The following is a 24037-nucleotide window of genomic DNA, read 5'->3' as shown; positions in this document are numbered from 1 at the left end:
TACATTGACGCCCAGGTCCTGCATCACAAGCAATTTCCTTCAACTCTGCAATGGCCAAACGATCATTTTGGCATAAAACTGTTTGTCCAATAGACTGAACTGTAACCAATGAGTTTTGCAATTGATCGCAAACCTTTGAGGGAGTCTTGGGGCCCTATATCACAAAGTTCAAAAAATTGATAGACAGTTGGTTATCAGTCATTGGGCATTATGGTCAATGCCATCAAATGCAATATTCTGTTCTGTGATCAATCGCTAAGCTACCTGTAACAGGTTAACAATTTCAAGGATCGATAAAGAGAAATGACAAGTTAGCAAGAAAATTCAAATGAGAAAATGTTAAGAAGAGACCGAATTGACAGAAATTATTTATCACAGAAAGGAATAGAAATTCCATCCCCTTCTCTTTCACTCTATCTATTTTTCTTTCTTTAGCATGTTCTTCCCTCTTCCACCCCGCCCTTCCTCTCTCTAACCTGCACACACACCCTCCCCTTTCTCTGACACGCACACTCTCCACCTCCCCCTCTCGGACTCACACAACCCCCTCTCTCTTCCACTATTCCTCACCTACCCTTTCTCTCATTTCTTCCACCCCCTTCCTTTCACCCTCACACACTCCCTTTCTCTCTCTAACCCACATACATCCTCCCCTTTCTCTTCCACTCTCCCTTTCTCTGACACACACACTCCACCTCCCCCATTATCTTTCTCCGACTCACACGCCCCCCTTTCTCTTCCACTATTCCTCACCCATCCTTTCTCTCACCCACTCTCCCATCTCTTCCTTTCTCTCTCTCTAATCCACATATAATCTCCCCTCTCTCTGCCACTCTCCCTTTCTCTGACACCCCCTCCCCCTTTCTCTGTCTTCGCATCACACACATACCCCTCCCTCTCTCTTCCACTATTCCTCACCCACCCTTTCTCTCTCTCACCCACTCTCTCATCTCTTCCACCCCATCCTTCCTTTCTCTCTAATCCACATACAATCTCCCCTCTCTCTGCCACTCTCCCTTTCTCTGTCTTCGCATCACACACATACCCCTCCCTCTCTCTTCCACTATTCCTCACCCACCCTTTCTCTCACTCACCCACTCTCTCATCTCTTCCACCCCATCCTTCCTTTCTCTCTAATCCACATACAATCTCCCCTCTCTATGCCACTCTCCCTTTCTCTGTCTTCGCATCACACACATACCCCTCCCTCTCTCTTCCACTATTCCTCACCCACCCTTTCTCTCTCTTACCCACTCTCTCATCTCTTCCACCCCATCCTTCCTTTCTCTCTCTGTAATCCACATACAATCTCCCCTCTCTCTGCCACTCTCCCTTTCTCTGACACCCCCTCCCCCTTTCTCTGTCTTCGCACCACACTCATACCCCTCCCTCTCTCTTCCACTATTCCTCACCCACCCTTTCTCTTTCTCACCCACTCTCTCATCTCTTCCACCCCATCCTTCCTTTCTCTCACCCTCACACCCTCCTTTCTCTCTCTATCTCTCTCTCAAACCAACATACAATCTCCCCTCTCTCTGCCACTCTCCCTTTCTCTGACACCCCCTCCCATTTTCTCTGTCTCCTACTCACACACATACCCCCTCTCTCTCTTCAATTCAATTCAATTCTTTTATTTCATTTCCATTCAAAACATAATACAAAGTAATATAAAGTAATACAAATCAAGTACAATTTTACAGAAGGGCATTCTTACTTCGTAAAAAAACCCAGAAAAAACAGTATAATATAGAGCATAAATGGAAATGAGGGGGATCCACTAAAAAGCAAAGCTTGTAAAGTGTGGAACCCCCTTTGAAATGAAGAAAGTATAGTAGACTTATTCTTATACGCGTACATATATGTATTACAGGAAAGAAAAAGAGAACAAAAGAAATCATACGGATGCAAATATGATTACTGAACAAATGCAAAGCTTTTCACACAAAGAGGTCTTCTCACCCACTCTCTCATCTCTTCCACTCCCCCACATTCCTTTTCCCACCCACCCATACATACACACACACACACATTCTCTCATTCCCCCCCCTCTCTCCTTCTCGTGCTCAATCATTTTTTCCCCAAAGCAGAAATCTTCCAAACCAAAAACACACACCTACCTACTACATCATTTTCTTTTTCTCAGTTTTCTCTCCCCCATCCTTCGAATAATATCTCACAGTCATTCATCTATCCATTCTAGTAAAACAGACATAAAAGAGTCATTTAATTATATGTATTATTATTTTTAATGACCAACATATACCTCGATTGCACATACTTCACGGAAAAGAAATAAATATATATATTCTGACCCAATTGCACTTGTAGACTCAAATTATTTAAAAATTGCCAAAGAAGTCCCATTAAATTTAATATTGTGGTATAAGAACACATCGAAAAATACAAATATTCTTTCTACTCTACTAAATTTATTTTATTAAAAAGAACCCCAGAAATGAAATGAAAGTTAATACCTCATTAATAATCAAGTCGAATCCTTTAAATCTCATAGATAAGTAATAATTCCTAAAGATATTACAGACACAGATCTAGTTGAATTAATTATAACAATACATCTTTGTCAAATGATAAACAACCAAAAAAATATATCAATTCTAGAGAAAAATGAATTTGATTTCCCCAATCAAATACAATTTGCTCTTTATATTCTCAAAATCATTATTATGAAATAAAACAAGTTTCATTTATCCCTTCCGTCTATAATTTGGGCATAATGGCCGTACGCAGTGAGAGGGATGTAGCAGTTGCCCGCTCCCCAGAAAAGAATATCAAAACCGACAATTTTTTGCAAAACCACACTGTCCAGGTTTTATTATATATTCATCAAATACAACTTTAGTGTCAGTTCGTTCAGAACATAGAGTAACCACCCCGCCCCCATGAACTGACAGTGTTTTACACAATCCTTATTTTGAAAAAAAATATACTTTTTTGTCAAACAAAAAATCATCACTTCCCTTGTATTAAATCGTTATACAAGAAAATTTTATTCAGATGAAATTGTTGTTTTATTGGATTCTATGTTTGTACAGCACGTGGTACAAACTTGATATACGTCAGAGGTTTTGAATCATCAACCTTTTTATGTGCCTAATGGCATAAACCTATGAAATACGGTGTCTCTTTTAAGTGATAACCACTTTCGGAATTTATTATTATGAAGTGAACAGAATAAAAAAAGAGAAAGTGGTGAGACATAATACACCCCCTCGGCCCTCGTTAGAAATTTCAAAGATTTTACGGGAATGAAGGGGGGGGGGGGCTATTCTCGTAGATCCCAGGCCGGTAACCTAACTAGGTGAAAGATGTTCCATAAAGCTGTTCATTAAATTATGCACGGCGGGAATAAAAAGAGCCAAAGAATGTACCTCGCCAAAACTTAATAAAATGTGTCTGCTATCCCTGTTAGGTTGTTGAAAAAACCCACATTTTCGTTAAATGATTGTAACTGCATCAATCGAATTTCAGAAGGAATTCGTTATCAAAGAGAATCACATTTGTTAACAACTCTTGAATAAAGTTCATAACTTTGGGAACAGCTGAATGAAACACCCTGAGATCCATGGAGACCCATACATCATAAGTATTCCTATCCTGACATCGGGAACACACGTTATCTGGCTCCCGATTCTTTCGTTCGTAGTCTCAGATGCAGACGTTATTGTCGATAGCCTTCTCCAAGAGGAGGCCAGTGGTGATACCGCCAAGGATGTCGAGCTGGGAGATGACCACGCTGAGCTCACGACTTGCCCATGTCACCATCTCGACGGCCATCAGGGAGTCGACACCGTAGTTGATCATGGGCTGACGGAGGTCGATGGTGTCGGGGTTTACGCACAGGAGATCTCCAAGCTTGTTCTTTACCTGATAGGAAATAGTAAAAAATTTATATTTAGATTATTGTATCCATCAAACACATCAAGGAAATTGGAGATACTTTAATTTTGTGACAGATATGAGTAATTTTATTATCCCCATTGTTGCTTTAACCGTCACCACCACTGCCGTTACATAATACTTGTTAATATTGATGCTGTATGTTGTTATTTGTATCATATCCATCATTATCTTTATCAATAGTAGTAGTACTACTGCTATTACTAGTACTATTAGTAATAGCAGAAGTAGTAGAAATGTTAGTAGACGTGGTATTGATGGCGGTGGCGCATTATTACATTATTATCAAAATCAAGGTCTTAAACATAAAAAGTAAAAGATCATCGCTGGATGTACCTGTTTCTGTAGATCTTCTAGACTCAGTTTACAGTCTGAGATGGCCACCTGTTCCCCTCCAGCAAGATGGCGGTACTTCAGGGTGTGGTCATGAGAGAACTTCAGTACAGCTTCCCAGTCCTGGCGGCAAGAAAACCAAGAGAAACGTTATTAATCTTTAATGAAACGAGAATTTGCTTAAATATTTTATTGTTCGTACCAACGATGTAGAGATAACTATATTCATGAAAATATGAAGCAGAGTTTATATGAAGTGAAAATATATGGAATTGAAAAAAAATTGTTACCAATACTGAACGTCATTCGAATTATTCAATATTTCACAATATCTTTTAGGAGATGTTCTACTGTATATTTGGTGATGATTGAAAGATATACAGTATATTTTTTTAAAGAATGGGGCAGTCAGACCAACGAAACCTGCACCAAACCAACCGATGTAGGTCTTCCAAAATAAGGCAATATATTTGATCAGCGTTGGGTTGCCAGGTTGGTCACTTCGGCGTGACTGCTTCTACATTAACATCAAGTTATTTATGGATGCTTTATCTAAATTCTGGTATAAATATCTTTTTTCTAAAGCCGGGGTAATAACATTATCATGTTAGGTAGGGCCTGCTGGTAGAACAGTTTTCAGAACTGAAGTGGATTCCCTTGGTAAAATGTGACATTATAATTATTTTCCTTTCAATTATCGGGAGACAATTTAATTTTTAATCATTTTAATATTTTACAGTCTGTGGGAGTGTGGAGTTAACAATATGGGAATGAGTACGTTTCTTTAGAAAAAAAAAATATCTTCATACCTGGTGTGTGATGCAGACACATGGTGGTGTATCAGGAGATAGAAGAAGTTTGCCAAGCACCATCAAGAACTCTTCAACATGGAGACTAGCTTCTCCATCTCTTACTGGTAGAGTCGTCTGTCCTCCGAATTCATAGGCGTCGATTCCGCGGAGAGCTCCCACTTGCACGTTGAGGGCTGGTTTCCCTTCCAGTCGCCTCTTCATAGCAAAGCTCTCGAGGTACGAATCTCCCGTCACACTAGCTACAGCAGAGGGGTTACCCCAGGCAACGTCATCGTTGGATACGGTGAGGAAGTAGTCCAGCTCTAGTCCCATCTTTTCTGACATGACGTGTGACAGCTTTGCCGGACGAATCTTCGCAGAGAGCATTGTCTGGAGACTGTCGTAAGTGATGTCGGACATGGTCTCTTTGCCTGGAAGTCGGTAACCACCAAGGCAGAAGATGCCACGAATAGCTGGTGCATTCCTTTTCTTCAGATCACCAAATATTTTGGCAACTCCACCATCTGGGCCCCGCACATGAAGCTCATGGCAGTACTCAAAAACTTCAGCACCCTTACTGGTAAGGTAGGTGACCGTCCTGCTCGCCTTGGATTTTCCACCATCCGTCAGGTAGCACATGGCTATGTGCCGCGCGCCATTGTTGTAGAGCCAACGGGCAAAGATTTGGGATAGGCCTGACTCAGCAGCGGTTACGACATAGGTTGCATTTTTCTTGAAGAGTTGTGTCGTTGAGATGACTTTGTTTGGTTTGAATGCTGATGGGATTTCGATAGCAACTTTGCCAGCGTTAGTGATGCTGTCATCTGCAAATAGAGTTGGGTAATCTGTGACGGGTCGGGAGGTAACGTCAAGTGGCCTAAGTTTACCTTCACCCATTAGCTCTGTTACCTTCCGAAGGATCCTCTGAAGTAGTGACTTCTGGTGCTGAAGCATGCTGTCAATGTTACATGAGATCAATGACCTATTCTTCTGCAGCAGCCTCATCTGTAGTTTGAAATTGATAGCATTTGAGTCGGTGATTGAACAGAAGCGTCCACCGGCAGCCAAAAGTTCCAAACTCTTCTCCATCTGCTTACCCTGAAGGGAGTTCAGGACAACATCCACGCCTGCTCCATCTGTGGCATTGACGACATCGTTCACAAATGTAGAAGATGACGACAGGGATACAGTTGTTGCACCCATCTTCTTCAGTGAAGCTGCTTGAGCTGTATCCTCCACGGAGCAGATGACCTTTGCCCCTGCATTAGATGCAATCTGCACTGCTGCATCCCTTAATCCAGGTTCCGTCACCTGAATTAGAATAGATTCCCCATTTGTGATGTTAGCTCTTTCAACCAGGCTGTAGTATGCAGTTGCAAAGGCGATGCTGGTTGTTGCAGCCTGTGAAGGGGTCAGATTCTTTGGTTTCTTGACAACAAGATCTGCATGGGCTAGAGTATACGATGCCAGACAGTGTGAACCGAATCCAAGAACTTCATCTTTCGGCTTAATCGTGGTTACGCCTTCTCCTACTTTCTCCACAACTCCACAGAACTCCATGCCGAATGCGCCGACACCTTCTTCCTGTGCTGTGATACCTCTTGCAAGATCAACGTCTCTTTTGTTGATGCTGGCTGCTGATACCTTTACAAGTACTGTTCCTGGAACCACATCAAACCCATCTTGGTATGCGATGCCCAGATCCTCTACTGACGACTCTGTCTTGAATGGATCATCAGATTGGGTGAGCTTCCAGTAGGGGGTTTCGCTGACCTTTACTTTGGGGAGCTGCATTCTTGTAAGCCTTGGAGTAAGAACCATGCCATCCTTTACAACCAACTCCATGTCAGATAACATGTTTCCTAGCATTGTGTTAACTAGTCTAGAAGCCCACACCTTGTCTCCATTTGTCACTTCTTCTGGGATATCTACTGTGACGAATGGGATCTGACAGGCATTGGCCGCAGCATGGACAAGACCAGCACCTGCTGCATTAATGGGTCTTGGTCCCGAAGTGGCAGCAAAGGTGACCATCCATAGCTTGCAAACGTTCTCTACATTCACACCGATGTGTTGCAAGAAGTGCAGGAGAACCTTGAAGCCGTTGTCATGATCAACATTCCAGATGAAGAGAGCTTCAATGACATGTCCGTCTTCTTTCAGCTTGCCAAGATCAGCCTCCATGATTTCATCATAAGAGAGAGATGTCACTGTACCCGAGAGTGATGACTTGACAAGATTGACAAACTGTGCATTCTCGGGATGTGACACCACCAGCCATTGCTTGCGTGTGGTGACTGGTGCAGCTTTGGGATTTATGCAAGCATCATCGCCTCCTGCCTTACGTCCAATGAGGACACTGTGGAAAAGCTCTTTGGGAGATGATAGAGCCACAACATCATCGAACCCATTCTTCTCCAGGGCCAGTTTCCAGTCATTTTGCTCCATCCAGCAACATTCCGGTCTGTCATCTTCAAAGACCCAGCAAAGACGAAGGGCACCGAAAATCACCTCCGCGATAAACTTGACAGTTGTTGCTTCATACAAGAGCATCCATCCATCATCACAGATGAGCTCTCGCATGTAGTAGATGGCTTCTTGGAGATGACCAGTGGAGTGGAGTGTGTCCAAGCAGATCAGAATGTCGACTGATCCTGGGACGAACCCTTGACTCTCAATGTCTGTTTCGATGTCCAGTTGCTGATACTTGACGAATGGGTATTCGGCCAAATGGTCTCGGGCATGTGGGAAGAAAGCAACACTGAGATCTGTGAACACGTACTCAACTCGTCCTTCTATGCACAGATCTTCTAGATGTTCTAGGATGTGATGTGTAAGACCTCCCATGCGGGCTCCGACTTCTAGTATCCTGACTGTGGATTTGGTCTCGAGAGCCTTGAGGACTGCCTGTCGTATCATCTCTGCTCCAGCCTTATAGTAGAATGTTGTAGTCAGTGAATCCAAGAAGTAAGAGGCCATGCACTCGGGCTTGAACAGCAATGTCATTGCCGACTGTGGGTTTCTCAGTGTGGTTGAGAGATGCTCACCAAGACTCTGTGCCATAGTCAACTCCTGCTTTAGCTCTGGTGCCACTTTAAGCATCTCCTCTTTGACACTTGGGATCTCGTCATACGTAATCTGACGTACTGACGTATCTTTTGCAAGCTTTTCTAGTCGTCGATAATAACGTGGATCTAGATAGTCAGAGCGCTCTTTAACTGGTACCTGTCCCAAACCATGCTTGATGTATGCAAGACAGATTGCTCCCATGTTTGAAAAAACTGATTCTGCCCTTGTTACTGATTCCATGAGATCCGGGAAGAGCTTCCTTAGATTTTCTTCCTCAAACACCTTGGCGACTTCTTTGATTGGTGGTAGATGTGCCTTGACTGTCTGGAAATCTCTCCTGTAAAGACACTTATTAATGTCAATGTCCGTCTGTATACCACATGTGTTCTTACATGTACATCCCTTAATTTCAGCAAGCACCTTTCCGTTTGTCAAAGTAATCATGACATTTCCTCTGAGTGCCCAGCTGTCGCAATCAATGATGGAAGTGTATGCCAGAAGAGGTTCGCCAGCAGGGAGTGATGGTACATTCATGCGAATGCTGTCAATGGTAGCTGGTTGGTATAGGCTTGATCGGGCTCCAAGAGTGTAAGTGAGAAGCTGGAAGCAAGCATCTAGGTGGGTTGTTTGGATTCTCTGCTTGTTATCTTGAGCCGACTCGAGAGACCCAACACATTCTCCATTTCCCAAACTTACATCCTTGACCACCTGGAACTTGGCACCATATTCGAGACCCATTTCTTGCATGTATCCATAGAAGTCTTCTGCTGAAGACTTCTTGGGACATCTCTGGATGATATCATTGATAGGGATAGTGTTGTCTTGGGCAGTGCCCTCCTCTATCTCTGCAGAACTGCATACATCTCCTTTGTAGCTAATCTCTACCCTGTTTCCATCTCTCACCAAGTCAAGGTTCAGAGTAGCCTTCTTTGTTCCGGTAACCGTCTTCTCCTCTGGCCATTCTAGAGGTTGGGTAAAGGCAACCTTGTTCACAACAGGGAGCTCATTTTCACCACTGGTGGCTTCCATGATGTACTCGACATATCCAGACTCTGGAAATACTAGTTTGCTCTTTGTGGTACGGTCACTGTGGAATGGGAATGTTTCAAGACTAAGCTGACCATTCTGCCCTTTGTAGGTACGGTCATCAAGACCTAGACGGCGCTTGCGTCGATACTCTGGCTCTAGCATGAAAGGCTTGTGTTGCCATGGGTACAGAGGGAGTTTGGTGTACACAGCAGTGTCCCTGGTGATATTCTTCCAGTTCAGTGGCACACCGTTGTTGTGCATGTTACCAAGGGATCGAAGGGCACACATGCGGTCATCCTGGTTTCTTTGGCAAGATGCGATGGTTGTGAGTTGGATCTTCACACCAGAACCCTTTGCAATTTGGTTGACGGATGACAGCAGTGTGGCTGAGGCGGCACATTCCAAAAACATATCACATTCCAAGTCACGCAGTACATTTTCAACTGCAGACTGGAACTCAACGGCATTGCGGATGTTATCCCACCAATATGCCGTCTTGAAATCTCCTTCATACCGAGCTCCGGTGAGAGTGGAATAGAATGGGATGTTTCGTACACCAGCAGGGGTCTTGACCACTTTCTCCATCTTCTCTTTGAAGGTCTTCTCGGTTGGATCCATGTCAGGTGTATGGAAGGCACACTGGACACGCAGTTGTTTGGCAATGGTTGGGTTATCGGCGGCAATCTGTTCAATGGCTTGGGTATTGCCTGCAATGGTCATGGATCCGGGTGCGTTGATTGCTGCTACATAGAGACGCTCGTGCTTGCTACAGAGCTCCCTAGCTTCCCCAAGGGTCATCCTCAGCGCTGCCATGCTTCCAGTTCCCTTCAGCTTTCCCTGCTCCACGCTCCTGATGTAGATGGTCTCAACCGCTTCTTCAAGGGTCATCCCACCACAGGCATAAGCAGCAGATACCTCGCCAAGGCTGTGTCCGATCACACAGGCAGGTTTAACACCCCAGTGGGTCCAGAGATTGAAGAGACCAAGTTGAATGAAGAGGATAGCTGGCTGGGAGACTTCTAGATCATTGATGAAAGTGTCTGGCTTGTAGTCTGCCGAATGAGGGCGCTCAACAAAGAGAGCTGTAAATTTGAAGGAAAACGTGATGATGAAAATTAACAACATACCAAATATGAAATAGCTTCACTCATGGGTGGCGGAGCAGAGTATTATCTTTTGTATTGGGTGCGCAACGAAAGATTTGCCCCCCCCCCCCCCACTAAACAAAGGATTATCCTTTGCTCCGCCGCCTACAATAAAAATGTATGACTTCACATACACTTACATGTTCATGTTTACATTGGACTTTCTTGAAGGGCCAGGCGCACCGAAAGGTGGGCATATGCAATAAAATTATGAATAGCTACTATTATCACTAAATTATAGGCTTGGGTTAAAGCCATTTTCTAAATTATGTTACTTGTCAAGTTTGTTGACATAGTAAAAATTCGTTTCAATAGGCCTTATAAACAAATGCTAATGAAGAAATGTTTATTGGGGTGAGAAAAAGATGTTTTATTACCATTTAATCGCTCGAGACCCCTTTTTCTATCGTAAAATTTCTGCAAGTACATTTATTTCATATTCTTTCAAAATTACAAAAATGATAAAAAACATATCAATGTGAAAAAAAATTAAAGTAATAATTAGACATAGCAATGAAATTATTATGAACTTCATTTTAAACCGAATGTTCTCAAGAGTCTACTTACATTTTTCTTCGAGGACGGACCAACCACTGATCTTCTTAAAGATTGCATCGCATTCGTCCACGGTGTTCCTGAAGACTGGTTCTGTCTTGTAGAGTTGTCTTCCCATGTTGGCGTACTGTTGCCCCTGACCGGGGAAGATCATGCATATCTTGGGTTCACCGCTGTATACGGTGCCTGATGTTGCGTTCTCCGCACCACCTGAGAGAGAGAGAGATGAAGTTAGACGTGTTAATATATGAAGTCTTCAAAATGATCATGATGATGATAATTCTCATCATCAGCAGCAGCATTACCCCCACAACAAATAGCATCACCACCATAATATCAATACTGCGAAAACAAAACAAAACTATTCATCTCCTTCTTGCAACAATAATTATATTAAAAACACAAATGCTGGATATCAAATAATATTTTGAAAATCTACTGGAAGTTAATTCATGCCCTTTTTGTTTAATATCATGTCAATTTTCAAGTATTCATCGTACTTTTTTTTTGGTCAACTTTATCATGTTTTTGAATCATGGTATTTATTCCGTATGTAGGTAATATGCGGAAAATGTTATTTTTCACGATAAACAAAATATTCACAAGAAAGAATAAAAAATGAATCTAAATCTGAATGGGAATATTCTCAGTACCTTTCCGGAAAAATAAAAGTAACCTATATGAACTGTAATTGCTCAATTGATAATTCGCCTTTATGAGTTGTTGTCTTCTAATCTTAAGACAGCCGGCATTTAAATATATAATTATACAAAGAGAAACAAAATGTCTTCTTTATTCTCATTTACCAACTGACGAATGCTCTTGTGTGAAGTCTAACATTTTAAATAGTTAAGGCATTATTAAATTAAAATGGTTATAGGTTGATTTAAGAAAATATGTATTGATAAGTCACAAAGGACACGTGTCTGCTCACCTGATTCGACGAAGTCTTTCATCTGAGCCTTGAACTGTTTGCCGGAGCTGGATATGACAGTGAGCCTGTTTTCATGAAGTCGACGTCTGGTGGACATCCAGGAGACTACACTCATGGCATCCTGGTCAACGTCTACATCCAGCCACTGTTTAGCAACAGCTGCCAATGCCTCTGGAGACTTTGCGGATAGAGGAATGATGATAGGTTGGCCTTCCTTGTCAGAGTCACCAAACTTCCATCCACACACCTGTTCTGAGCTCAGTTCCTTTACTGGTCTCTTCGGTGCTTCCTCGAAGATACAATGGGCCAGTGCTCCGGCAAACCCAAAGGAGTTGAGGCCGATGATGTGCTTGTCGTTGGTTGGGAAAGGCTGGATTTCGGTCACGATATCCAGCCTCATCTCCTCCGGGTTGATGTGGGGATTTGGAGAGACGAAGTTGATGGTTGGTGGAATGGCACGGTTCTCCATCATCAGGGCGACTTTGATGGCAGCTGTTACTCCAGCAGCAACTTCGGTATGTCCAAAGTTGCTCTTGACAGATCCAATCTTGAGAGGTTTGTCGCTGGGGCGGTCGAATGCCTTGGAGATGGCTTCTGCTTCTAGAGGATCACCAACCATTGTTCCGGTGCCGTGAGCTTCGACATAGTGCACGTCAGACATGGATACACCGAACTTCTCGTAAGCTTCCTTCATGACGTATTCTTGAGCCGGAGGAGAAGGCATGGTCAAACTATTGGCTAATCCATTGGCTGCGATGGCGCTACCGCGTATTACAGTATAGATGTGGTCATTGTCAGCAAGAGCCTGGCTGAGGGGTTTGAGGATGATGGCGCCCCATCCTTCACTGCGCACGTATCCATTAGCGGTACTTGAGAAGGGACTGCAACGGCCATCGGGTGAAAGTACACCGAGGGCACTGAAACCAACTGTAATGTCAGGCAGTTGGATTCCGTTGCAAGCTGACATCAAGGCGATGCTGCATTCTCTGTTCCAGAGACTGGTACAGGCGAGATGGAGGGCCGTCAGTCCACTTGCACAAGCTGTATCAACGGCAAAGGATGGACCTTTGAGGTTGAATGCATAAGAGATGCGATTAGCCGACACACTGTGTGCAATACCAGTCAGGGTGTACGCATCGGTGGTGGAAGTATCAACCAACTGAATGGCGTGATCCATCATACCTATACCAACGAAAACACCACAGGATTCGCCTAGGGTATCAGGGTTGATACCTGCGTCTTCAAAGGCCTCATAGTTGACTTCTAGGAGATGGCGCTGTTGAGGATCCAAGGATGCTGCTTCTCGAGGTGAAATCTTGAAGAAGAGGTTATCAAAGCCATCCATGTCCTCGATGAGTCCGCATCGCTTGGTTACCATCTTTCCTTGTCTGGTCTGGTCCTCGTCGTGAAAGTTCTCGATGGCCCATCTTTCTGCAGGAATATCCACGATGCACTCCTTGCCTTCCTTCAGAACCTTCCAGAAGTCATCAGTAGTATTTGATCCGCAAGCATGACGTGTGCCTGGAATATGGAATGATATAGTTAACAATATTGTTAATGATAGTTTCTCAATGCTATATACCAGTATATATATAAAACAAACGTTTCATTGGGCATGTCTCGTCGATGAATTAATCAAAAGATTCTTTTTCGCTTCGTTGGATGTTATTATCTTACATAATCTGGGGGGGGGGGGGTCTCCTTTACGATAATCTTCTTAAAATGAGTGCATGAAATCTTTACATAATTCATATGAATAAATGAATATGAATAATTATATGAATAATAATCAAATCAAGTTTAATTCTTGGTAGAGTTGATCAAAGAACGTTTGTTATATATCTTAATTTACAGTCAAATGTCTTGTGTATATCTTAGTTTTGTCAGCATTAGGATGGCCCTTTCAAATAATGGAAAGGTTCTGTTTAAAATTTTAATCATTTTAGGGGGTGAATATACGAAATTTTACATTGCTTACCAATTCCTACTACGGCTACAGGGAAATATCCCCAGCTGGTTTTATTGCTTCCCATGGTGGCGTCTCTTTAGAAGTAAGTCGATCTGGAAAGAAAAATCCGAACAGAATGAATGTTAAAAGTCATATAAGATTTAGAATCTTCCTAGGAAAAGGCTACATTGTCTCTAAGGAAATAGCTAAAATTACAACAATGATGGAGGAGAACAAGATGATGAAGCAAAGATAGAGAAATAAATAGAAAAAAGGAAAGAAGGAATAGAATAATAAGGAGGAGAAGGAGAACATAATAAAAAGGAGAAGTAGAAGAAGAAGAAGAGGAGGAAGAAGGAGAAACAGAAGAAGACATAGAAGGAGGAGGAGAAGAAGACTAAGAAGAAGATGATGAAGAAGAAGACTAAGTAGAAGATGAAGAAGAAGGAGGAGGAGAATGAGAAGAACAAATAGAAAAAGAAGTGTTAATTGAAATTTGATTTGCCAATAATTAAAAAACAATATGAAAAGCGAGCAGTGAAGTGATTGGCACTGTTCCTACAATGATGCTATTTTTAATTACATCATTTGAATATCACAGAGCCAAGAATAAAATCGGACGTTATGTCATCTGATACGTAAACAATTAAATTTAACCAACTCAAGTTGCAGCATCGGAATGCGTGGAGAATTCATAGTACCCGCAACATACATGAATACCCTCAATTTATTTAAAGTTGATATCCCAGTGAATTTAACTTAAGAATATAATATCAGTAATTTGTATTTATCGCCGGACACGAAAGTAAAAATATATGTAAAAACATCTAACCACTTCCTTTTCCTGTCACTATTAATTTCATAAAGAGTTGAGGGTATATACTAAAAGAAATTGCCTCCCGATAAGAAAAAAAGTTTCTGTATACACGTTTAAAATATATTCCATATTTGACGGTTTCAAAATCAATCTTAACGTCAAACTTGGATTACTGTAGTACCGTTAAGAAAAAAAACTTAGCATTTAATTTTGAAATATACTATAAATGAAAAACTGACAAGAAGTTGGCTAAGATTGACAAATGATAGGGTGATATATAAAATTTGCAATTGTAGGTGTGTTATATCAAACAGTCCAAGAGCGAATGAAATAATATAAATTAATAAGTTTTGAATTGAAAAAAAAAACAGTATAAATCATTTACATATGATGCGGTTCATATATCTTTTTTTACAATCTCTATGGTTTATCCGTTTCTTGTTATTCACACGGATCTTTAAAACAATGAAAGGAGTTTTCCAGAATAGTCTGCCTGTCACATTATGCAATATTGTAAAAAAGGAATATATGACAAACGGAAATTATCAAAACAATAACACTGAAATCAAATATAACAGGGAAATACAGAGAGAGACCTAGAGAGTGTGCAAACAGGGAGACATAATAGACTTATACACATTTGCATAAATTGTGAATAAATCTTGCAACCGATTTGCTCACCTTAAGTAATATATATATATTTTTTTCTATAAATCGGTTAATGTCTCAACACCCGAAAAAAAAATAAACACAAATAATACTTCGTTCCCACAGTCCTGCGATCCTTTACGAAAGCCACGATTGGCCTTTCGTAACTGATTGCGAAAACTATTGAACCATTCACAAATTTGTCTACGATCAATACAAATGCCACGATTGATCTGATACGATCTGATAAGATCACTACGAATACTTCACAATTAAGTACGATGTTTGAATCGTGGCGCGGACCGTGACAATGGGAACTAGGTATGAGTAAAAACTGAAACCAGCGGCGTACGCAGGGGGAGGGGGGGGGGTTACAGGTGTTCAAACCCCCTTTAATTTGTTTTGCTACCCACCCCCACCTAAAAAAATGTTGAAGACTTTTTTTTACTTGTCAAATTGATGTTGGGTACGAAACGACCTAAAATTTATGGTGGAGACCTTTCTTCTTTTTTTTTTGCTTGGCAATTTTTTTTTTTGGGGGGGGTGTTGTCAAAATTTCTTTCAGCTTGAACCCCCCTTCAAAAATCCTGCGTACGCCACTGACTGAAGCCTAATGAAACGAGTAATAAATTCATATCGGAAACTGGTTATAAACTGGTTATTTTTTCAGAACTCCATGTGACCAATTAATTACTCTTTCCATTTGAACATTGATTATAGGGGGTATTCCCTTTAGGAATTACCATGAGCAAAAGTGATGATATCGTTTTTGAAATTTTATATAATTTTAATTTGTTGATCTCGATAATGAGGTCAATATGTTTGCTTCATGTACATTGCTAAAGATAGATTCTTTTCTCAATATTAATAATGATAATAATAATATAATACACAACATTTATAACGCAATTTTCCCAAAGGTTATACAAACATATGACAAAGAAGGGATGATTTGTTATATTAATTACGATACATAAAGGTATCGCACAGCGACAAAATCATGACCTCTATTTTTTCAATGGTTTATTTGAATAAAAATCATTTGAACAATAAGTGTACACATCTCCATTACTAAATTGTGCATTGAATTACAAAAGTATATTTTCACATGGTAAAATTTCACATATTAATTGTGAAACTTAGTATAAGGCAACATTTAACAGTGAAAAAAAAATAGTTCAAATTAAAAAGGGATAGTAGAGAAGAGAATGAAAATGGAAAACAAGGAAGGATTATAATGAATCGATAAACTTAATATTTACTTAAAATATATACGAAATATACCGTACGTAGCGATAAACAAGTTAGAACATTTCAACCCTAAAAATAATACTTGCATGTGGGTATTGCAAACTAAGTAAGCCGATATGAGGTAAAGTTTTGAAAGTGAGTATATAAAGAACAAGAGATTCAGTTTTATTTAATTTTTATTAAAAAATAATGTAAACAAAGTGTAATTAGCCTGATTTTGTTTCTGTGTAATAACAATAATATTACATTTTTTAAGCACCGTAGTTACATTAAGCGCGTCTAAAACTTTACCAATTGGTTTGATAATGGGAAATAGATATTTACATATATTATACTTGTTGCATTAAGAAAGACAACATACTTTTTTTCTAAAGGAAGAGATATTACATCACTGCAAATTAAAAAAAATGAAAAAATGTAGACAGCAAAGAAAAATTATTCCAAGTGCTAATAGTTTATGATTTTTTGTAGACGAATATGATTTTTTTTCAGTCAATATTGATCAACTTCATTTTAAATCATTTTCGATTACAGAAAATAATAGTGAAATGGAAAAAAAATATTGATAGCAAAGAAAGATAAATTTCAAGCGCTATTAGTTTATAATCTTTTGTAGACAGATAATGTTTTTTTCAGTCAATTGATCAACTTCATTTAAATCATTTTCGATCGCAGAAAATAATACTGAATTGAAGAAAAAAAATGTTAACAGCAAAGAAAAATAAATTTCAAGCGCTTCGAATAGTTTATGATTTTTTGTAGCCAGGTAAGATTTTGTTCACTCAATTGATCAACTTCATTCTAAGCCACTTTTGATCACGTAAAATGATAGTGTAGTTTAACAATCTTATCTTAAGTCCCGAATATTATATATAATGATATCTTTAATTATAATCTAAGACAGATTTAGTTATCAAAGGAGAGCGAAAGAACATTTGAAAATGGATAATCACATTGCAAGTTTAAATTAATAGATATAAATATGAACACTGAACAATAGAATTAAACTGTTTTCTATTATTTCTATTTAATCGAGATTGACATATTTTTATAAAACGTGTATACCGATAATTCAAACTTTCGTTATTTTCTACAATGTTAAATATATTTTTTTATTAAAATCGATATAGGCCTACACAAAAAATATGCGATAAAATGTGATAGTGTTACGAAGAAACCTAACAGTATCGTGTTAAGGCTAAGTTTATTTCAGGTATTATCATGTCATTAGGATTAAGAATTCACTCTTCGGAACTTGACAAAGAGACTGTTTCCATGGAGCCAGAAAATAATTTGCATTTATATGGACAAGGAATGTGCATGAAGCCTAAAACATACGAGTAGAGGAAATTGTGGTTACCGATATGTTGTTGAAGGAAAGATGCATTTTGGATTATGGTGAGAAGTTCGTTATTTTCTTCAGCCTAATATGGCTTTGACCCGACATGGCAGCTATTTTGACAGAAACTCAATTGAGTGTTCTTTCTTCAGAAAAGCAGGCTTTGTCTAAATATTTCAACGCATCGAAAATGGGATTTTTAACGATGCTGAGAAAGGAGTCTGCACATATGGACTTTGCTTTAACAGAACACGTACTACACTTCCAACAATGTTCTGAACTTCATTAATGTGGACTGGATAGTGCACGTTGTCAGCCATCAGGAATTCGACAGAAAGAGTGACGCCTGGTCAAGTTCACTGGACCCAACGCTTTTAATTGTAAGTTACTCAATTATTATTGTTTTGAGATATTGAGGTCAATGCTAAATTTTGAAGTTGAATATTTTGTGGTTAAATAACAGGCATACAGGCGCGTAGCCAAGGGGGTCGTGCCCCCCAAGAATTTGTAAAAAAGGGGAAGGATAAGAAAAATAAAGAAAGGCAGCTTTGTGGAATTTTCTTCCCCAAAGAATACCCCGCAAACTATACATCAGCTCATTGCTAGAAAACCATTTGGGAGTAAGCAGTTCCTAATCTAAAAAGATCGATCGAGGCAAGCATAAAATTCATTCGTACTATATAAAAAAGAGGTACAATAGTTCTTTTAGATTTTAAAAAATCATACCCTTCATAAATCTCCTGTCTTTTTTATGTAACTTAAGTTTCTTAATCATACAAATTGAAGCGCGTCATGAGTCAAAGAAATTATAGGCCTACATCTTTTTTTTTCTTTCAAATTTCGATAAATCGAAAAGGCTTCCTTTTTTGCGCTCTATTTATTTTTGCAATCAAGTTTAATAACCTTAGAAGGAAAAAAAATAGAGCAGATGACGATTTCATGACATATCCGTCCTTTAAAACTTCAGCGTTTCAACGCTATGCGTTGGGAGGAATATCTTCTCCCTGCATAACCGTCTTCTCTTTTTATTTACGTGCACTTAAGTACCACCCCTTCTATCAAATCAAATCCTGACGATGCGGTCGCAGACATACATCAAACAATAATCATATCGAACTTGTTCGGATTGTGTTTGAAGCAAGTTGTAAATTGGAGGTCTGATTTTTCTTTGCTAATGACACACAAATCTTTTGATGAAAGGTCCAAAAGAGGATAATTTTATTCGACTTAAACCCTATGATTGCTTGAATGTAGTATTTTCTTGAGTTTGACTGTCATAACAATACAGAGAAAGGGTATTTTACTGCAAAGTAAAACTCTATGTGAAAGGAGGTTGATATCAATGAGGATAGAATCTCAAAAAATAATTATTTAAATACTACTTTTAAATCGTTGAACTATTGCTGGCAAATGGTTGCTACTTTGCAGTGTTATAGTTAGAGCATATTTCAAATTGGTATCTCGACAATCACGTTGAAATGGAAAAGGGAATAATGAAAATCAAATAAAAATCATTCTTAATATGATTACCATGATGAATACGAAAAGCATGATACATAAACTAAACCAGCACTAACAGGAGAAACGAAACTTAATTTGAAAACGGCGCTGCGCATTTTTTCAACCAGTGGTATACAATTTCTATGATGTGAATACTTCAAAATAACTAATGAGAAATCCACTCACACTAGTACGAGGTTAGTAGTCTATACTATGTATATGTGAGAAATCAACCAATTATACAATTACATGAGAAAATCGAAGATAAAGATGCTTCCTTCATTAAAAAAATATGATGAATAGAAGGTTCCCCAATTTCAACATGCTACTGTCACACCCGGTGTCACACCCACAAAAACGAATCCAAACCGATTGATGAAACACCATGCGAAATAAAGTAGAGTTTTGATCGGTCTCCACTCGATTCCGTTGATTGTGACTGGGCAATAGAAGAATACAATCATTTCTGTACAGTAAAACCGGTGTTTGAAATTTCAATCACGTTGTTTTAAGCTCGTCACTCTAACAATTATTTAAAGTTTTAATCAAGTTGTTTAAATTGTTAATCAAGTTGTTTGAAAAAAAAAGTTATACAATTTGAAAAAAAAAAAAACGTAGTTTTGATCGGTCTAAAGTCGAATACGTTGATTGTGACTGAGGCATAAAAGAATACAATCATTTCTGTACTGTAAAACCGGTGTTTGAAATTTCAATCACGTTGTTTTAAGCTCGTCACTCTAACAATTGATGTTTAAAGTTTTAATCAAGTTGTTTAAATTGTTAATCAAGTTGTTTTTAAAAAAAGGTTATACAATTTGAAAAAAAAATACGTAAAGAGTTTTTATCAGTCTAAAGTCGAATACGTTGATTGTGACTGAGGCATAGAAGAATACAATCATTTCTGTACTGTAAACCCGGAGTTGAAATTTCAATCACGTTGTTTTAAGCCCGTCACTCTAACAATTATTTAAAGTTTCAATCAAGTTGTTTAAAGTTTTATTCAAGTTGTTTAACGCTTTAATCAATTTGTTTACATATTTAATCAAGTTATTTGAAAAAAAAGGTTATACAATCTGAAAAAATAAAACAATTAAAAAAATAAAACAATTAAAAAAAGTTAAAACAATTAAGAAACAGTTTCAACAATTGTTTAAAAGTTTGAGCAACTTGTTGGAGTGACTGGCTAGTAAAACAACGTGCTATTTTTTTTATACTCTGTTAGGAGACTTACCTTGGTTCCTTTCTGTGGGGTCTCCAAAGGCTGTGTTCTTGGTTCTAAATCCCTTGTATCAAGCACTGATTAGAAACAGAAAACCCTGCCGAGGAACTGCGAGCTAGATCTGTGGTCTTGGACCAACTTATCCCTTGTCAGTGTTGAAAGAAAAGAAGACAAATGACTCCTCTTGATCACCCTTATTTATACCAAGTCCAGCGTCTTGGAAATTCCAAAGTTAAGGGTACGTATAGGGTAGTACGATGTCAATTAGCATCGATTCATGAATATCCATAAGCCACGCCTTATTTTGTGAGATTGTTACGTCACATGATGACCAGGGGGTGGTGAGGGTGGTTTTCCCCCCATATCTTGCAAGTCATACTTAACAAATTGCGGTATTATTAACAGGGCGATTGCTTGAGTTTTTTTAGGGGCGGGGGGGGGGGGCTGAAACCGTTATTCATCTCGATTTTTTCATAACACACAGAACCCAAAATACCCGTCTTTAAGTTGTGTGTTAATTGAATTGAATAACTTATACATGCTTGGTTCTGACTTAATCTGTTGAATATTCATGACCTGAAAGGATTGTCGATGCTGATTGGTTCTTCAATTTTTTAAGACATTTTTTAACGGGAAAATCCCGAGCCAAACTCATGCTAAATTAATGATCTGGGTTTTCTGCCCATAAATTGCATCTATTTATGGATCAATATTTTATAAATTATTAATGCCACAATACTTTTGCTTTGAAAAATACATCATCGTTTTGAGATGCGAGGAATCGTAAAAGTATCAATTGCAAAGTAAATTCAGAATACACAAATTATTAGTGATGAATACAGGGCCTAACAAATTTAAACAAAATCCTATCGTTAATTTCCATGTCATCTCCGCAGATTAAGAATGATGGATATATTTCAGTTATAAAACTACAATTGTGGTATGCTATATCATTGTGCAGTATTTATTATCTTTCACGCACCTTTTCGATTCTAGGTAGTAACATTTCTACTATCTACCATGAAAACAGTAATTAAGTAAATGGTATATGAACAATTAAATTTAGAATAAACAATTAAATTTAGAATAAAGGAAAACATGAATTATGAATTAACCGCAAAATAACAAAACTATGCAATCTCTTTCTAGAGTAATTCACGTGTACAGATTAACCTTTCAATAGAAACCGGAAAATATATATATGTACATGATCATGAGTCCCCGGTATCACTTTCCTCTTATCCAAGAAATTTGTTGGAAATTTCGATGGTCAAGATGAACTTCAAATTGTGTGAACTGTAAAATTATATTCAACCAAGATTAATGATTTCTTAAATCAAATAGATAATATTCTAGGAAATATTTGAAGATTTCACAGGCAATGAAAATTAAATTAAGGAAACCTTGTAAAAAAAATAGACGATGAAGACATCATCAATCATTAAGAGTATTCATTCATTCATTTATTCATTTATTGGTTTCTGCAACACTTTTTTATAAAAACATTAACAAAGAAAATACAATAAAAATATACGTATATATATTGCATTTTATATTAATACATATCGATTTTTAGAAGGTTGCAGGGGTTGCAACTATAAGCTAAGCTTGATTGCGTGGCAACCCGAGTATTATAGCATCGTCATGGAAACATTAAATTAATGTTGTGCATAATGTTGTTTTTATTTATATTTAATTGAATTCCTTCTGTTTCATGACAGAAAGCCACTTTCTTTATACTTTGCTGCTCTCAGGTGTATGATTTTGTTTTCTTAAAAAATATTAAATATCGGTCAAATCGTTTTCATAACTTTTCAAATATAACTGTCTGGGTGGGGACGGAACAAAGATTTTAGAAATAGGGGGAGGTGTTCCTCCGAAATATTGAACAAGCAAATAAATGGTTATCACTCCAAAGTTGGTTATTTTTCCTCTCGAAAAAAAATGACAGCCCCCCTAAGAAAGAGAGAGATAGAGAGAGAGAGAGAGAAGAAAAGGGCATTCACAACAGAAAATGACATACCTTCATGCTCTCTTCCGGGAGGGGGGGGGGGGGTTAACGGGGACACGACATACCATCGGACATACCATAAGGTATTATTTGTGAAGAAATTGTTTTTTATTCATTTTCTTTTATTTGTTTAATATAGTAGATTGCCGAGTAGATTGGTAGGTCCAATTTTAAAAACTGCTTTACAATGGCACTCCACTTAACCCCCCCCCCCCCACAATTCTAATTGAAGATACAATAACTACATAACAAAAGAGCGCGTGTCCCCCCCCCCCCGATTTCACAAATGCAGTAAGCCTAATACGATGAATCCAAATTGTATTTCCTATAAGATTCAAGTCTTCCAAAAGGCGCACGCCGATGGGGAATGTTGATATCAGTTTATTAAAATATACCCTGTCCCACTCCATTCCTGTCACGTTGTCACCTTGTCAATACCATCGTAATTGATGATGCTGGTATACTAAGCATTGTCATGACATAGAAGCATGACATTTCGATAACAAATTATTTAACTCTAATCTAACCTGTTGATAGGAATGTAAGGGTATCATGTCATAGTCCTCTTGACATTATGAAGTAGTATAGGCCTAGTGTATTACTGAGTGAATTAGTAAAGAAAATGCCGAAAAGGAGAGGGGAGGGATTAAAATTAAATCCTAAGTGGTAAAGTCTTTTGGAAGCGAATAGTTATGACAATTTTCATCGTTATATCATCAACAGCAGAAGCATCATCATCACTTATTAGTGTTATTATTATTATTATTATTATTATTAATATTATTATCATTATTATTATCATTATTGTTATTATTATTATCATTATTATTATTATCATTGTTATTATTATTATAATTATTATTAGTATTAGTAGTAGTAGTAGTAGTAGCAGTTGTTGTAGTAGTAGTAGTAGTAGTAGTAGTAGTAGTAGTAGTAGTAGTAGTAGTAGTAGTAGTAGTAGTAGTAGTAGTAGTACTAGTAGTAGTTGTAGTAGTAGTAGTAGTAGTAGTATCATTGTAATTATTAATATTATTAACGGTATACATAGTACTAGAAGTAGTATAATGCTTTAAACGTTCGAGTTCTTTTTACAAGTAGTAACTTCTTATATTTCGGAATTTGATTGGAATGCCTCTGGGGGTAATGTCATGCTATCTGAAATGATTTGCCTATTGTTTACATCTTACCCAAATATCGAACAAGAAACTCATTAGAACAATGATATATGAAATTACCATTCTATGTACATTCTTTAAAAGCTTAGTAAAAAATCAATTTGTTGGTGAATATGTATCCGACAAAAAAATATTGGTTAAAATCAATCAAATTTTGGTAAATTCCACCCAAGTATTTGGTTAACTTTTTACGATTCCTTTCTTCGATCGGATACATAATTTACATTATTTTGGCCAATCTCTTAAAAAAAATCTATATTAATATTTCAGGAAAATAATCAGAACTTCATTCCGAGACGTATTGAAATTACACTACGCTTACCCCTAAACAAATAAACTTGCAATTAATTGAATC

General features: G+C 38.3%; 1 protein-coding gene across 1 annotated transcript; it reads right to left on the bottom strand.

Annotated features, from left to right (window-relative positions):
• Positions 1-2222: 2222 nt before the first annotated feature.
• On the bottom strand, positions 2223-20672 carry LOC129277782 (uncharacterized). The gene is made up of 7 exons (XM_054913953.2): positions 20509-20672; positions 13753-13835; positions 11775-13295; positions 10853-11050; positions 5061-10222; positions 4255-4374; positions 2223-3885 (listed from the first exon to the last, which is right to left on the bottom strand). Exons 2-7 carry the CDS (start codon positions 13805-13807, stop codon positions 3667-3669), a joined length of 7275 nt encoding a protein of 2424 aa, XP_054769928.2. The 5' UTR covers positions 13808-13835; positions 20509-20672; the 3' UTR covers positions 2223-3666.
• Between the last annotated feature and the right edge of the window lie 3365 nt (positions 20673-24037).

Source organism: Lytechinus pictus, chromosome 15, assembly GCF_037042905.1.
Source record: "Lytechinus pictus isolate F3 Inbred chromosome 15, Lp3.0, whole genome shotgun sequence".
In the NCBI taxonomy this organism is placed as follows: Eukaryota; Metazoa; Echinodermata; class Echinoidea; order Temnopleuroida; family Toxopneustidae; genus Lytechinus; species Lytechinus pictus.
This window is presented reverse-complemented; position numbering and strand designations above follow the sequence as displayed.

Coding starts and splice junctions, on each gene's coding strand:
- LOC129277782 (XM_054913953.2), bottom strand. CDS start 13,807: ATGGGAAGCAATAAAACCAGCTGGGGATATTTCCCTGTAGCCGTAGTA. Junction 4,375..5,060: donor GTGTCTGCATCACACACCAG/GTATGAAGATAT, acceptor TCTTGCCGCCAG/GACTGGGAAGCTGTACTGAA. Junction 3,886..4,254: donor TAGAAGATCTACAGAAACAG/GTACATCCAGCG, acceptor ATTTCCTATCAG/GTAAAGAACAAGCTTGGAGA.